The 15,827-nt window shown below is 35.9% G+C and overlaps 1 protein-coding gene across 9 annotated transcripts in view; it reads right to left on the reverse strand.

The window, feature by feature from the left end:
* The window catches only part of SPAG17 (sperm associated antigen 17), a 294,146-nt gene that overhangs the window by 117,350 nt on the left and 160,969 nt on the right, over positions 1–15,827 (reverse strand). For all 9 annotated transcript variants that reach the window (XM_073234479.1, XM_073234481.1, XM_073234478.1 and 6 more), the window contains exons 18-20: positions 6,298–6,452; positions 2,859–2,989; positions 1,210–1,301 (exon numbers count right to left, since the gene is read on the reverse strand). In XM_073234479.1, the coding sequence (XP_073090580.1) occupies positions 1,210–1,301; positions 2,859–2,989; positions 6,298–6,452 (378 nt within the window). The remainder of the gene's footprint in view (positions 1–1,209; positions 1,302–2,858; positions 2,990–6,297; positions 6,453–15,827) is intronic.

Consider the following 15,827-nt stretch of genomic DNA (forward strand, 5'->3'; position numbering starts at 1 on the left):
CATGCTTCTGCCCAATCATTACTCACTTCAAATGCCCCTTTGCCCTAATCTATAATACTTTAGTTTAGCTTTTCCTGATTTTAAGCCTTATGTAAATGAACCACACATAACATATATAATCTTTTGACTCTTCTTTTGTTTGACATGATGTTCATGAGATCTATCCATATTTCTCTGTGTAGCCATAGGTCATTCATTTCCAGAGCTACACGGTATTTCATCATCTTACTAAACCATAGTAGGCATTCTACTGATGAATTATTAGAAATTTTTCTAGTTTGAAAGAATTAAAAATAATGCTGCAAGAACAATTTTGTCCATGTGTTTTGGTGCACACATGAATACATTTCTATTAGGTATATACTTAGGAGTGGAATTGTTAGGTGAAAGAGGAATTGTATGCTTTAGTAGATATGTCCAGTTTTCCAAAGTGGAAGTGTGAATTTATACTTCAACCAGCAGTGTACAAGAATTCACTTTACTTCACATCCTTACCAAAATTTGGCATTGTGTCTTGTATATTTTGGGCAAAAATGGTTGATTTGACTACATAAAAGTTAAATATTTCCATATAAATATAAATTTAAAATGATAAGTGATGTTTGTTAATAAGAATATCATTTATTAAATTATGGTACATCCAAATTATAGATTAATATATTGCTATGAAAATAAATTATATCTCTAGATATTGTCTGAATGTGATATTCACGATATGTTGCTAAAAGGAAAAGCATGTGGCAGAGTAAAAATATCCATACCAAATGAAAACCCTATACGTGTGCATGCATGCTTGTATGAGCACAGACCATACCAAGTTGTTATTATTTCTTATTTTAGGGACTTAGAAGAGCCAGGGTAATTTTGATTCATTACAAAAGCATGTATTACTTTTATAATTAAGAATTCCAATTAAAATATGCAAACAAAAACAAATACTTGAGGCAGAAACAGAGACTATACACCAAGAAGGAACAAAGGGACCACCCTGGATTTGGGGTTTGTAAGAATGAATGACACAACTTTCCTAAAAGGTTCATCATCTGGTGGAGGAGATAGCTTGGTGAGGAGACTGTCCTTTCATTGCAGATCCAATTATTTCTGAGTGTTTAGCCAAATGTTCCTATCTATCACACCACACAACCTTTCTATCACAAGATCATTTTGAATTTGTGATTACTCAGTGCCATTTATCTTTCATTGGATTACCTTGAGAGAGCCTTCTAAAATGAAAGGAATCTTTTCCTTCTCTTTTTCTTTTTCTTGATCTGATAACTCTGTTTTGCTCATTTCTTTGTTACCTATAACCAAAAAATATTAACATTCTAAATAACTTTCTAAAATAAAGTTTCACAGAAGGATCAAATGTCTGATTTGTAGAGAATCATAGGTTGTAGATTCAACTCCCCATTCATTCATTTTAGGATTTTTTCTTGCCACCTCCAGGACAGACATCTGAAGTGTACTGAGCTCCTTCATGGAGAGGGACTCACTGTAGGTGGAAGTGGTTGAGACTGTTCTCAACCACTCAGTGTGTTGAGACTCTGAAGCTTTTATTGAACTGGACTCTCTCTCTTTCTAGAGTTTTAACCTAATTAATCCCAGGTTAGCCCCTTAAGACCACACACAACAAATCTAACTTGTCCTTCCGTATTGAAGCCATTGTAGTCATTATGTTTTGGAGATTTACATCTTTCCTGACTTGACAGGCCTCAAACTGAATGCAACACCTACCAGGTGTATTCCAGTCCCAAACTGACCATTTTCTGGATTTCCACAGGCACCTAGACAATTTTTAAGCTTTTGGTTCTGTTCAGAAACAGAATAAAGAAAAGGCAGTCAACCCACTATTTTTCCTGTTAATAGGAATTATGGCTCTAGACACATTATGAGAGGGTGGCCCTACCTCTCCCATGCATTATTCCAGTACTTAATGCTGCCCAGCTGTACCCCCATTAGGAGGAAGGCCCAGCTGATGGATGGATAGAACCATTTTGGTGAATAGTGAATGATTCATTATCGAGTTGGTATTCTAAGTTTCATTTTACGATCAAGTCAAGCACAAATTCCCTTGGTAATTACTAGAGGTTGCAAAAACTTCAGAAATTATGTGCATTTGCTTCTTTATGAGAAATCACTATCAACTTTGGCTATCACATATAGCGAATATTATTAACATGGAGTCCATTATTCTTGTACTAACCCAGTGAAATATTCTTGTTTTCCAGAGAAGTTACCTCATTGTTTTACTTCTTTATCAAGTATAACTTTTCTGTCACCTCTTCTCCCTTCCCCTAACAGCATTAAAGCCATGGAAATTGACAAGAAAAACAAAGACATGTACTGATCCAACATCCTGTCAAGTCCCTGCCACAAGCCCTCAACAATCCCTTTTCCCTTTATTTTTAGATTCCTACCCCCAATTAGTCTTTGGGCTCTTCTGGTTTGCTCCTCTAAGGAAGGTCTTGTTTTACTCTCATATTTGAATTTACAGTTATACTGATGGAGACATACTGACTCCGAATTTTCCTCATATATGACTCTGAATTTATGACTCTGAATTTTTCTAATTGGGGTGAAGCTGGGCAGCACTGACAACAAACCTTAGGCAAAACTACCAATCGTACCAATATAAAGACAACTGGCATTTTCCCAACATTGCATTTGATCTGCACAACAGATTGAATTTTCCAGATTTGGCAGGAAGTGGGGTCAATTTAAAACAAATATTTCATTTCCCCACTCAGGTACAATCTCATCATATCTGCAGTGCAACTATTCTGTTTTTTAAAGGAAGTGAAGAGTCACTGTAGATTTTTTAATAGAATAAATTTTTCTAGGAGTTAAAATTTTGGCACCTGCAGAAGATTTCAATTCCAGTTCAGAATTGATCTTAGTGATTTCCTTGGCCATTTTAGATTTCTGATATATAGCTTCTTCTTTTACCATCCAATCTTGAATGTATTTAGCAACAAGTTCTAAATAATTCCTGAAAAAAAAAGTAAAGAATAGCAGATGACAATTGAGTTACTATTAGTTAAAGTCAATAAATACTTACAATACTGGCTGTGCAAATAAACTTTTAATAAATGAGCTGATCCTAAAGTGCCCATGTAACAAATGCAGTAGACTCAGATATATTCTAGGTCTACTTTGTACAAAGTTGTTAAATACAAATATCTAGTGAGCCTATGAAAAATGCCCAACTTCAACTTCATTCACAATTAAGACATGTACATTTTAAAATGAGAAACTGTCACCCAAGTCAAGTATTAAGCAGTTTGATAATACCAGAGGGTTGATGTAATTTGGAGAAACAGTCACTCAACGCTGTTAGTTGGAGAGTAGTATTGTGCAATCTCTTTTTAGGTCAATTTTATAGCAAAACAGAAACTCCTTTAATTGACCAAGAGTTAGCTGAGTTACTGGATTAACTGAAACCCTCCATTTTGCTGTAGAACTTACTGGCCTTGTGAATACCCACATCACAAGTACTATGCCCTAACTTGCTCATGTGTCTACGTTAACATCAAGTTGTTGCTTACCATGAGTCTGTTATATTTGTTCCCAAATCCATTCATTCTACTTATACTGATTGTTGTAATTATTTTTTTAACTAAATGTTATGTATGCTTATATGAATGTCCAAAGAAAGCTGTTTCTGAGGAAGTAAGTTGGAATATTTAGGTTTGACAATAAAGATTATGGTCCAATTGTGTGAAAGTGAGCCATAAAGTTTTGAAAAAAAAAAGATGGATTCTATACTCAGGGAGTTTCATGATTGTCTTTAATTCTTGACCCCTTTTAAAGAAACTAAAAATTGTAGATTTTGTGACTTAACTTGTGATAACTGAAACAAAACACAGCTATCATTTTTTATGTGGGTGAGGAATGGGAAAGGCATGGCTTTCCGCTGGTGAAAGTGCAGCTGTGTGTAACAAGCCCTAGCATTTGGCTTTTCTAGGTACTTCATAGTTTCTGTGTCTATTGTCAATGGAATCTTTTCCTTTTTAAAATATTACATTTCCTAACCATTTCTTGTACACAAAAGTGCAATTAAAAATTATGATCTCCAGCTAATTTTTCTCATTAATTCATATGTTTTCTATAGATCATTTTGGATTTTCCTGTGTAGGTAATAACTTCAACTGTCAATGATGACATTTACTGTTACTCCTTTTCAACTCATATCTTTAAGGTACTTCTATTAACTTATTTTTCTGATCTTCATTAAATTTGCTTAGAATTGTTGATAATGGTTATTTCTGCCTTTTTTCTGATATTACAGAGTGTGCATGTAATGTTTCTCATTAAGAATGATGTTTACATTTCAACAATGTCAAAGGCTTTCAGAAGACAATGAAATGTGTTCAATGTGCCAAGAATTTAGCAGTCAGTCAGGAACTATATCCTGACCAAAGTTATCTTTTATGAATAAGGTTTAAATGCAGGCATTTTTAACAAACAAAACTGATTACCAAAAATCCTCACTAGGGAACTCTTAAAGGCCTTATTTTAGGAACAAGGAAAAATAAAATACTAAACATGTTAATTTGCACAAACACCAGCTGTAAAAAAAATAATAATACTGTCCAATTGTTAAGGTAAAAAAAAAATTAAGATAGAACTAAAGCCTTAGACTACAATAATATAAAGTGTGAAATAGGGATGTATGAAATTAAAGCATTCTGTTGTGCTTATATTATTTGAAAGGAAGGTAAAGGCACTGATTTTGTTTTGTTAATTAAGAAATGTATGTCACAATTTCTAAAGAATGAATTAAAAGATACAATATATAACTGTCATTTTAGAAGAGGTTAAAAAATGAAATCAATCCAAACAAATTAAAGAAACAACAGCAAAAAATACATGATAAATAAAGGGACACAATTTAGTTATATACATTTTATGAGAAGTAAATGCACAGGAAAGATATACCAGATAAAACATTAAAGAAAAAGGCTTCTATAGTTTATCATTGTCAGACAAAAGACATGTAAAATCTGTGTAGATATGCTTATATTGGACAAAATAAACTTGAAAGCAAAAAGCAATTCTAGACAGAGAGAGACACTGAATAGTGATAAAAGCTTAGAAAGGCGTAACAATTCTATTATTTCCTTAATAATGTAATCTCAATGTGTATGACACCAAAAATGGATAAAAATCATAGGAAGAAATTAACAAATTTATCACATATATTCAGAATTTGAAAAATCAGTTTTCTCAGTTGATTGAACAAGTTTTCAAAAATCAGAAAAAATGAGGAAGATTTAAAAAATACAATCTTGAATTCAAAAACTGGAGAATTTACTTTCTTATCATGCAAGCTGGAGCACTTATAAAAACTGACCACATATTAAACAATAAGGCAGATTTCAACAAATTTCTTAGCATCAATATTTTGTAGAACATATTCCTGACACTATATCTTGACATTATAAACTCTAACAAAAATGTATATCACAGCCAAACATTTCAAATTAAAACTCTCATTTCTGTGTTTCTATGGGTCAAATGAGTAAGCATGATTGGAATTGGAAATGAAAGACAAAAACAATAATATCAATAGATACATTGTGGTGCTGCTAAGATACTATTTACAAGGAAATTTTGCTCTAAATGCTTATAAAGTAACACACACAAAAGCCAACTCAGGATAAAACCCTGAGATAAGCTTCTAACTTAAGAAGTTAGATGAAGAACTGCTTCCCCAGTTATGCTGTCAAGCCGTTCTCTATATATTTCTGTATCCCTTAGGACTAAATCAATACTATATAAATAATAAATACTGGATATATATTATCCATAATGAAATTATTATTTGTTATTAAGGAAAAGAGAGAGCAAAATTTCAAGACAGTAAAGAAATAACAATGGAGCTTGGCAGAAAAGACCCACTGATTTCTAGAGGTCTCAGTGTGCTGGGAACCTGACTGCTGTGTTTGCTTTTGAGTCTTCCCCAGATCAAGTGGCAACCAGTCTGTAGAATGTCATGTTTTGTAGTTTCTGTTTTGAATCTTTCAGAGGCAGCTTTATTGGAGTCTAAATAAGTCAAATATAAGATAAAAATATTCCCATTAGATTCAACAGGGCCAGGAATGACGTCTACTTCTCCAGTGTAGCTTCCCTGCTTATCACATGACTGGCACACTTCAGACATGCAACTTGGAATCTTAGTACTACACAAACGTATTCATTAAGTTGGACCATGTAACTTAGGCTAACAAACTAAAAACCAAGTAACTAATAAGCTAACTAAGCTAGCTAATTAACTAAACAGTCTGAATTGGTTACCTGAATCCAACATTGGAGTGAAGAGCAATATTCCAATATTCACAATGCAGACGTTGCCTATTCATTGGATTATGAAAGACTAAAAGTAAAGAGTTGTCTTGGGTGTGATAATAAGAATCAATACACCTGTACTGCTGATTGGCTTCTTGAAGAACCTGAAAAATCAAATTAATTGCACTGTTGTATCTTTTGTTCCCAAGAGAAGGGTGTCCTGCTAGGGCATTTCTCTGCACTTACTCTTCCTTCCCTTCCCTCCTCCACACTATTAGTCAAGGTGAAAATGTAAGTGGTAGGTATTTCTTGGAGCAGTTCAGCAGCTCTTATAGAAAAACAAATCCTCATTTTTCAGCAGAAATTGGGGCTGGGGGAAGAAATGAGATTTGTCCAAGAATGCAGAGTTCCTAAGCTCTGGTGCCAGGGCTCATACCAGTCTTTGGACTCTAAATGTCACCATTTCATACTCCACACAGTGCTCTCCACTACAGCATCTCTGGCCTTTTCCAAACATTCTGCTCACAGCATGCATTGCAATTGCAGCCGCCAGTAGAGGGGCAAAGTGGGCAGCTTGTTGTCCAGTTTTTTTTTTACTGCCAATCAACATAGGGAAGTATGTCCATAGGAGAATAATTTAGACAGCTGTGTATTTTTTTGTTTTTGTTTTTGTTTCTATCAATCTTGTGTAGGCAGATTGCAGTTTTCTACTTTTCGGATGATCTGAAGCTATGGAATTGCAAATTATGTCAGTAAAGGATTGTTTTACTTTTGCTTTCAGTTTTACACTAGTAGCACAGCCAAAATAATACATTTACTTTCCTAATCTAGCCCCCCTGTATGAGTGTCTTAATGGAGTGGCATTTACACCTTTAACTCTGTTCTCTGAGAGCCAATACAAGAAATACACCCGTAGTGGATAGTTCTGCATTACAAATTTGTTAAATACAGCACTATCCTTTACTTTACTTTTTGGAAAGGCAAATTCCTTTCAGACTTTAAACCTAAAAACAAACCATGTTTATTTCTGACAAACATATATCCTTCTTTCTATTAGAAAGCACTGCAGTATTTGCATTTTCACATTTACTTGGCTGCTAGAATATTCAGCACTGAGTTTCTCAGAGTTATAGTTGCTGTCAATCAGTGTTTGGTAAGTTTTCATATAGTATCTTTCTTCTCCTTTTTTACTACTTGGCTTTTACCTATCATTTCTGAGTTAATATTGCTGGCCTCATTAACTCATTAGTTAATTTTTTCATGAAAATGAACTCCTACCACGTCCCAGGCACTATGCAGATTCTAGGAAAACAGAAATGACTAAATAGATAAGATTTTACTCTAAAATCTGATTAAGATTTTTATAGATCATTCTGGAATTCAGAGAGGTGTTCTAAGAAGATAAACCTGATGGAACATCTAATATCTAGAGACTGGATTGGTATAGGGCAAGAGTTGAAGCAGGTTGATAATTAGGAGGATATTGCAGTAGAATGAGAAGATGGTAGTTGGATTAAAGTAACAACAGTGGAAATGGCGAAAAGCTTGAAGATATATTTTGAGGTGTACCACTTGATACTTGATGATGGATCAGACATGCAAGACAAAGAAAAAGCTGAAATAAAGGATTATTCTTAGCTTTTTGGCTTGATGGTGACATTTTCTGAGATGGATAAAGGTAGAAACATGTTTATATGGGAAAATTATAAACTTTCATGTGTGACACTACATTTGAGATGCCTATCAGAAATTCAAGCAGCACTTAAAGTTGGATTTACTAGTGTGGAACTCAAGAAAGACAGAATTCAGAAGGTAAAATTCTAGGCGTCATCAGCATCAGATTGTACAGAATAGATGAAATTATGAAAAGAATGTTTGCAGAAGAGAGAACATGGTTTGGGCCTGAGACTTGAGGCACTTCAATATCTAGATAGACGGAGAAGTATTCAACAAAATTTCAAGCAGAGCACTGTAAAGGAACACAGTATAGTGGTCTTGCACACCAAGACTGGAGAATGTTTCACCAGGAAGTAATCAGCCCTGTGATGCTGTTAAAAGGTCAAGGAAGATGAAGAAATATAAGTGTCCAATAGACTTGGCAGGACAATTATTGGTGACCTTGAAAAGAGCAGCTCCATGGAGTACTGAGGACAGAACCGAATCAAAATAAAATAAATGGGTTCTGAAATGAACTGCCAGTTAAATATGGAAGATTAAACACAGGCACTCCCTAACACCTCACTGAAAGAACAGTAACATTATTGGTTTCTAATACCATAAAGTTGAAGGCTACAGGAGAAGAGAGAAAGACAACAACATTTTAGAAGCTGGAAAGTAGAAGGGTGAGTGGTAGCTGACCTGGCAGAACATAGAAAGCCAAATACTAAGATTAGTTTTAGGAGAGACCAGGAACAAACTTATTTGTGTACAGAAATGTAGAAAGGCTCATGAAATGGCAGCAGTAAGTGACCCTGAAAGTGGGTGAAAATGGTACTGAAAATAAGAAAATTAAGATCTTTCAAAGAAGCCACTAGGCCTGGGGGGAAGCCCTCAGCAATTCTGAACAGAGATGACTGCTCCTCTCCCACCTTAGCAGAGGAAGGGAAAATTATTACCCAGAGAAGGTGACTAGTGGATTCTAAAAGAGGGGACCCAGGCACCGCTTGAAAGAGAGAGATACTACAGAGAAAAAAGGGAATTGTGAAAGTCTAAATTTGTATTGTCCAATAGAAATATAAGGTGAGCCACAAATGTGAACTATATGCGTAATTTAAAATTTTATAGTAGCCATATTTTAAATGTAAAAAGAAAAAGGGAAAATTAATTTTAAAAATATATTTTATTTAACCCAATGTCAAAAATATTATCATCTCAGTATATGACCAATATAAAAATTGATGAGATATATCATTTTTTATATTAAGTTCTTATTCATCTATATTACATATGTATACATATATATGCACACACACATATATATAGTGTAGAGCATACAGTACCTCTTAATTTGTACTAGCTACGAATTTTAAGTACTCAGAAGCTATATGTGACTAGCAGTGTTTTTTTTTTTGTTTTTTTTTTCCAAGGAAAGGAACATGAACTGTTGCCTTTTATTTAAAAAGTGTTGCTAGCCCTGCCTGGGACTCCTATACAAAAGCAAAGCACAACCAAAAATAGGGTCTTTTCCTGACCAGAGACAGGAGCTCAGCAAGCGGAAGGTGTGCCTCAGGGAGGGCGATCTGGAAAGCCACTGTCCTCTGCTCCTCTGACCGCCTGGCCTCCCTCCTTTTGGGAAGATGAAGGAGAGGCAGTCAGATCTTCCGAATGCTCTGAGGAGACATGTGTCCACAGGCATATTACAAGGCCAGGGCAGGGTGGGCAAGGTGCCTCATATGCTTTTTGTTCCTATCCATGTGACAGGAACATGTGACTGACCCATATGTGACTATTCACATTGGACAAGGGAGATCTACAGCCAACTGCCTTTCCCCCATCACTCAATTCTCAAAACCCTGACAGGGAAGCTATCTCTTTCACACAGGAGATTAGATTTTTCTTCTTTCTGGAGAATCTAAATGGCTCAAGAGGATGAACCTAATACACCAACACTGACAGGTCTCCAAAACAAACTGCCCAGCTAACTCACCCCAAATGAAGCCTAGTACTGACAATTCTCCCTGGCCCTGACTTCATGTAGCTCATTTCCTGTCATATTTTTAGTGTCTCATTATTAAAATGAAGAAAGACAAATACCATTAGATATTACTAATATGAAAAGGAGACCAAAAAATTAATCAAGCAAAAAGAAAAAAAGAATTTCTGGTAAAAGACAATTCAGGGAGAAAACACTGAGACTTCAAAGGACTTTAATATCCTCACAGAGATAAGAGAAGATATTGGATCAGGGAGTGTGAACAGGATGCTATAAAAAGGTAATTTGAAATTATAAATAAAGCTTCAGGAAATTAAAATGATGATAGAAATAGAAGACTCAATAAAAGAATCGGATGAGGCTGAGCCATATCTCCAGAACAAAAAGGCAAAGTGTTGGGAACTGGGGGGAAAAACAATATGGATATTGGAAGTTCAGTTCAGGAAGTTCAGCACCAGAATAACAGGAGCTCTAAGAAGACAGAATAGAAAAAATGGAGGGAAGAAGATTATCAAAGAAATTATTATAGAGCATTACCCAGAATATAAACATAAGAGTTTCTGGATTGTACTGGATTCACCAGTACATTTGGAACAGAGCCACACCAAGGCACATCAACAGGAAATCCATTGGAACAAAGAGAAGATCTTAAATCCTTCTACAGAAAAGAAAAGAAAAGAAAAAAACAGACTCAAACAACTGATCAGAAATCAGAATTTCACTGTTTTGTCTTGAGGGCAATCCCAGAAGCGTAGAAGACTGCTGAGGAATGCCTTTAAAATTTTGAGGGAAAATGCTTTTTTTTTAATTTTTAATTTTTAAATTTTTTTATTAGTTTTATTTTGGTATCATTAATCTTCAATTACATGAAGGACATTATGTTTACTAGGCTCTCCCCTTCACCAAGTCCCCCCCACATACCCATTCACAGTCACTGTCCATCAACATAGTATGACGCTGTAAAATCACTACTTGTCTTCTCTGTGTTGCACAGCCCTCCCCGTGCCCCCCCCCCCACTATACATATTATTGTAATGCCCCCTTTCTTTTATCCCGCCCTTATCCCTCCCTTCCCACCCATCCTCCCGGGTCCCTTTCCCTTTGGTAACTGTTAGTCCATTCTTGGGTTCTGTGCTTCTGCTGCTGTTTTGTTACTTCAGTTTTCTTTCGTTCTTAAACTCCACATATGAGTGAAATCATTTGGTACTTGTCTTTCTCCGCCCGGCTTATTTCACTGAGTAAAATACCCTGTAGCTCCATCCATGTTGTTGCAAATGGTAGGATCTGTTTTCTTCTTATGGCTGAGTAATATTCCATTGTGTATATGTACCACATCTTCTTTATCCATTCATCTACTGATGGACACTTAGGTTGCTTCCATATCTTGGCTATTGTAAATAGTGCTGCAATAAACATAGGGGTGCATCTGTCTTTTTCAAACTGGAGTGCTGCATTCTTGGGGTAAATTCCTAGAAGTGGAATTCCTGGGTAAAATGGTATTTCTATTCTGAGCATTTTGACGAACCTCCATACTGCTTTCCACAATGGTTGAACTAATTTACATTCCCACCACCATTGTAGGAGGGTTCCCCTTTCTCCACAACCTCGCCAACATTTGTTGTTGTCTTTTGGATGGTAGCCATCCTTACTGGTGTGAGATGATATCTCATTGTGGTTTAAATTTGCATTTCTCTGATGACAAGCGATGAGGAGCATCTTTTCATGTGTCTGTTGGCCATCTGAATTTCTTCTTTAGAGAACTGTCTATTCAGCTCCTATGCCCATTTTTTATTTGGATTATTTGCTTTTTGTTTGTTGAGGTGTGTGAGCTCTTTATATATTTTGGATGTCAACCCTTTATCGGATCTGTCATTTATGAATATATTCTCCCATACTGTAGGATACTTTTCAGCTTGATATAGTCCCATTTGTTCATTTTTGCTTTTGTTTCCCTTGCCTGGGGAGATATGTTCAAGAAGAGGTCACTCATGTTTATGTCTAAGAGATATTTGCCTAAGTTTTTTTCTAAGAGTTTTATGGTTTCATGACTTACATTCAGGTCTTTGATCCATTTCTAATTTACTTTTGTGTATGGAGTTAGACAGTGATCCAGTTTCATTCTCTTACATGTAGCTGTCCAGTTTTGCCAGCACCATCTGTTGAAGAGACTGCATTGTATGTCCATGGCCCCTTTATCGAATATTAGTTGACCATATGTGTTTGGGTTAATGTTTGGAGTCTCTATTCTGTTCCATTGATCTGTGGCTCTGTTCTTGTGCCAGTACCAAATTGTCTTGATTACTGTGGCTTTGTAGTAGAGCTTGAAGTTGGGGAGTGAGATCCCCCCCACTTTATTCTTCCTTCTCAGGATTGCTTTAGCTATTTGGGGTCTTTGGTGTTTCCATATGAATTTTTGAATTATTTGTTCCAGTTTGTTGAAGAATGCTGTTGGTAGTTTGATAGGGATTGCATCGAATCTGTATATTGCTTTGGGCAGGATGGCCATTTTGATTATATTAATTCTCCCTAGCCAGGAGCATGGGAAGAGTTTCCATTTCTTAGTGTCCTCTTTAATTTCTCTTAAGAGTGTCTTATACTTTTCAGGGTATAGGTCTTTCACTTCCTTGGTTAGGTTTATTCCTAGGTATTTTATTCTTTTTGATGCTATTGTGAATGGAATTGTCTTCCTGATTTCTCTATTAGTTTATTGTTAGTGTATAGGAAAGCCACATATTTCTGTGTGTTAATTTTGTATCCTGCAACTTTGCTGAATTCCGATATTAGTTCTGGTAGTTTTGCAGTGGAGTCTTTAGGGTTTTTTATGTACAATATCATGTCATCTGCAAATAGTGACAGTTTAACTTCTTCTTTACCAATCTGGATTCCTTGTATTTCTTTGTTTTGTCTAATTGCCATGGCTAGGACCTCCAGTACTATGCTGAATAACAGTGGGGAGACTGGGCATCCCTGTCTTGTTCCCGATTGTAGAGGAAAAGCTTTCAGCTTCTCGCTGTTCAGTATGATGTTGGCTGTGGGTTTATCATATATGGCCTTTATTATGTTGAGGTACTTGCCCTCTATAACCATTTTGTTGGGAATTTTTATCATGAATGGATGTTGGATTTTGTCAAATGCTTTTTCAGTATCTATGGAGATGATTATGTGGTTTTTGTCTTTCTTTTTGTCGATGTGGTGGATGATGTTGATAGATTTTCGAATGTTGTACCATCCTTGCATCCCTGGGATGAATCCCACTTGATCATGGTGTATGATCCTGTTAATGTATTTTTGAATATGGTTTGCTAATATTTTGTTGAGAATTTTTGCATCTACGTTCATCAGGGATATTGGTCTGTAGTTTTCTTTTTTGGTGGGGTCTTTGCTTGGTTTTGGTATTAGGGTGAAGTTGGCTTCATAGAATGAGTTTGGGTGTATTCCCTCCTCTTCTACTTTTTGGAAAACTTTAAGGAGAATGGGTATTATGTCTTCTCTGTATGTCTGATAAAATTCCGAGGTAAATCCATCTGGCCCGGGGGTTTTGTTCTTTGGTAGTTTTTTGATTACCGCTTCAATTTCGTTGCTGGTAATTGGTCTGTTTAGATTTTCTGTTTCTTTCTGGGCCAGTCTTGGAAGGTTGTATTTTTCTAGAAAGTTTTCCATTTCTCCTAGGTTTCCCAGCTTGTTAGCATATAGGTTTTCATAGTACTCTCTAATAATTCTTTGTATTTCTGTGGCGTCTGTCATGATTTTTCCTTTCTCGTTTCTGATTCTGTTGATTTGTGTTGACTCTCTTTTCCTCTTAATAAGTCTGGGTAGAGGCTTATCTATTTTGTTTATTTTCTCAAAGAACCAGCTCTTGGTTTCATTGATTTTTGCTATTGTTTTATTCTTCTCAATTTTATTTATTTATTCTCTGATCTTTATTATGTCCCTCCTTCTGCTGACCGTAGGCCTCATTTGTTCTTCTTTTTCCAATTTCGATAATTGTGACATTAGACCATTCATTTGGGATTGTTCTTCCTTCTTTAAATATGCCTGTATTGCTATATACTTTCCTCTTAAGACTGCTTTTGCTGTATCCCACAGTAGTTGGGACTTTGTGTTGTTGTTGTCGTTTGTTTCCATATATTGCTAGATCTCCATTTTAATTTGGTCATTGATACATTGATTATTTAGGAGCATGTTGTTAAGCCTCCATGTGTTTGTGAGCCTTTTTGCTTTCTTTGTACAATTTATTTCTAGTTTTATGCCTTTGTGGTCTGAAAAGTTGGATGGTAGGATTTCAATCTTTTGGAATTTACTGAGGCTCTTTTTGTGGCCTAGTATGTGGTCTATTCTGGAGAATGTTCCATGTGCACTTGAGAAGAATGTGTATCCTGTTGCTTTTGGTTGTAGAGTTCTGCAGATGTCTATTAGGTCCATCTGTTCTAGTGCGTTGTTCAGTGCCTCTGTGTCCTTACTTATTTTCTGTATGGTGGCTCTGTCCTTTTGAGTGAGTGGTGTGTTGAAGTCTTCTAAAATGAATGCATTGCATTCTATTTCCTCCTTTAATTCTGTTAGTATTTGTTTCACATATGTTGGTGCTCCTGTATTGAGTGCATATATATTTATAATGGTTATATCCTCTTATTGGACTGAGCCCTTTATCATTATATAATGTCCTTCTTTATCTTTTGTTACTTTCTTTATTTTGAAGTCTATTTAGTCTGATATAGTACTGCAACCCCTGCTTTCTTCTCTCTTTTGTTTGCCTGAAATATCTTTTTCCATCCCTTGACTTTAAGTCTGTGCATGTCTTTGCATTTGAGGTGAGTCTCTTGTAAGCAGCATATGGATGAGTCTTTGAGTCTTGCTTTTTTATTCATTCTATTACTGTGTGTCTTTTGATTGGTGCATTCAGTCCATTTACAATTAGGGTGATTATTGAAAAGTATGTACATATTGCCATTGCAGGCTTTAAGTATGTGATTACCAAAGTTGAAGGTTAGCTTCTTTACTATCTTACTGTCTAACTTAACTCACTTATTGACCTATTATAAACACAGTATGATGATTCTTTTTTTCTCTCCCTTCTTATTCCTCCTCCTCCCTTCTTCATATGTTGGGTGTTTTGTTCTGTGCTCTTTTTTGGAGTGCTCCCATCTAGAGCACTGTAAGATGCCCTGTAGAGGTGGTCTGTGGGAGGCAAATTCCCTCAACTTTTTGCTTGTCTGGGAATTGTTTAATCCCTCCTTCATATTTAAATGATAATCGTGCTGTATACAGTATCCTTGGTTCAAGGCCCTTCTGTTTCATTGCATTAAGTATATCATGCCATTCTCTTCTGGCCTGTAGGGTTTCTGTTGAGAAGTCTGATGATAGCCTGATGGGTTTTCCTTTGTAGGTGACCTTTTTTTTTTCTCTCAGGCTGACTTTAATACTTTGTCCTTGTCTTTGATCTTTGCCATTTTAATTATTACGTGTCTTGGTGTTGCCCTCCTTGGATCCCTTATCATGGGAGTTCTGTGTACCTCTGTGGTCTGAGAGGCCATTTTCTCCACCTGTTTGGGGAATTTTTCAGCAATTATTTCTTCAAAGACACTTTCTATCCCTTTTTCTCTCTCTTCTTCTTCTGGTACCCTTATAATGCGGATATTGTTCCATTTCAATTGGTCACACAGTTCTCTTAAAATTATTTCATTCCTGGAGATCCTTTTACCTCTCTCTGCATCAGCTTCTCTGCGTTCCTGTTCTCTGTTTTCTAGTCCATTAATCGTCTCTTGCATCTCATCCATTCTGTTTTGAAGTCCTTCCTGAGATTGTTTTATTTCTGTATTCTCCCTCCTTAGTTCTTGCATATTTCTCTGCAAGTCCACCAGCATGGTTATGACTTTTGTTTTGAATTCTT

The sequence above is a fragment of the Manis javanica genome, chromosome 4 (genome assembly GCF_040802235.1).
Source record: "Manis javanica isolate MJ-LG chromosome 4, MJ_LKY, whole genome shotgun sequence".
NCBI classification, from domain to species: domain Eukaryota; kingdom Metazoa; phylum Chordata; class Mammalia; order Pholidota; family Manidae; genus Manis; species Manis javanica.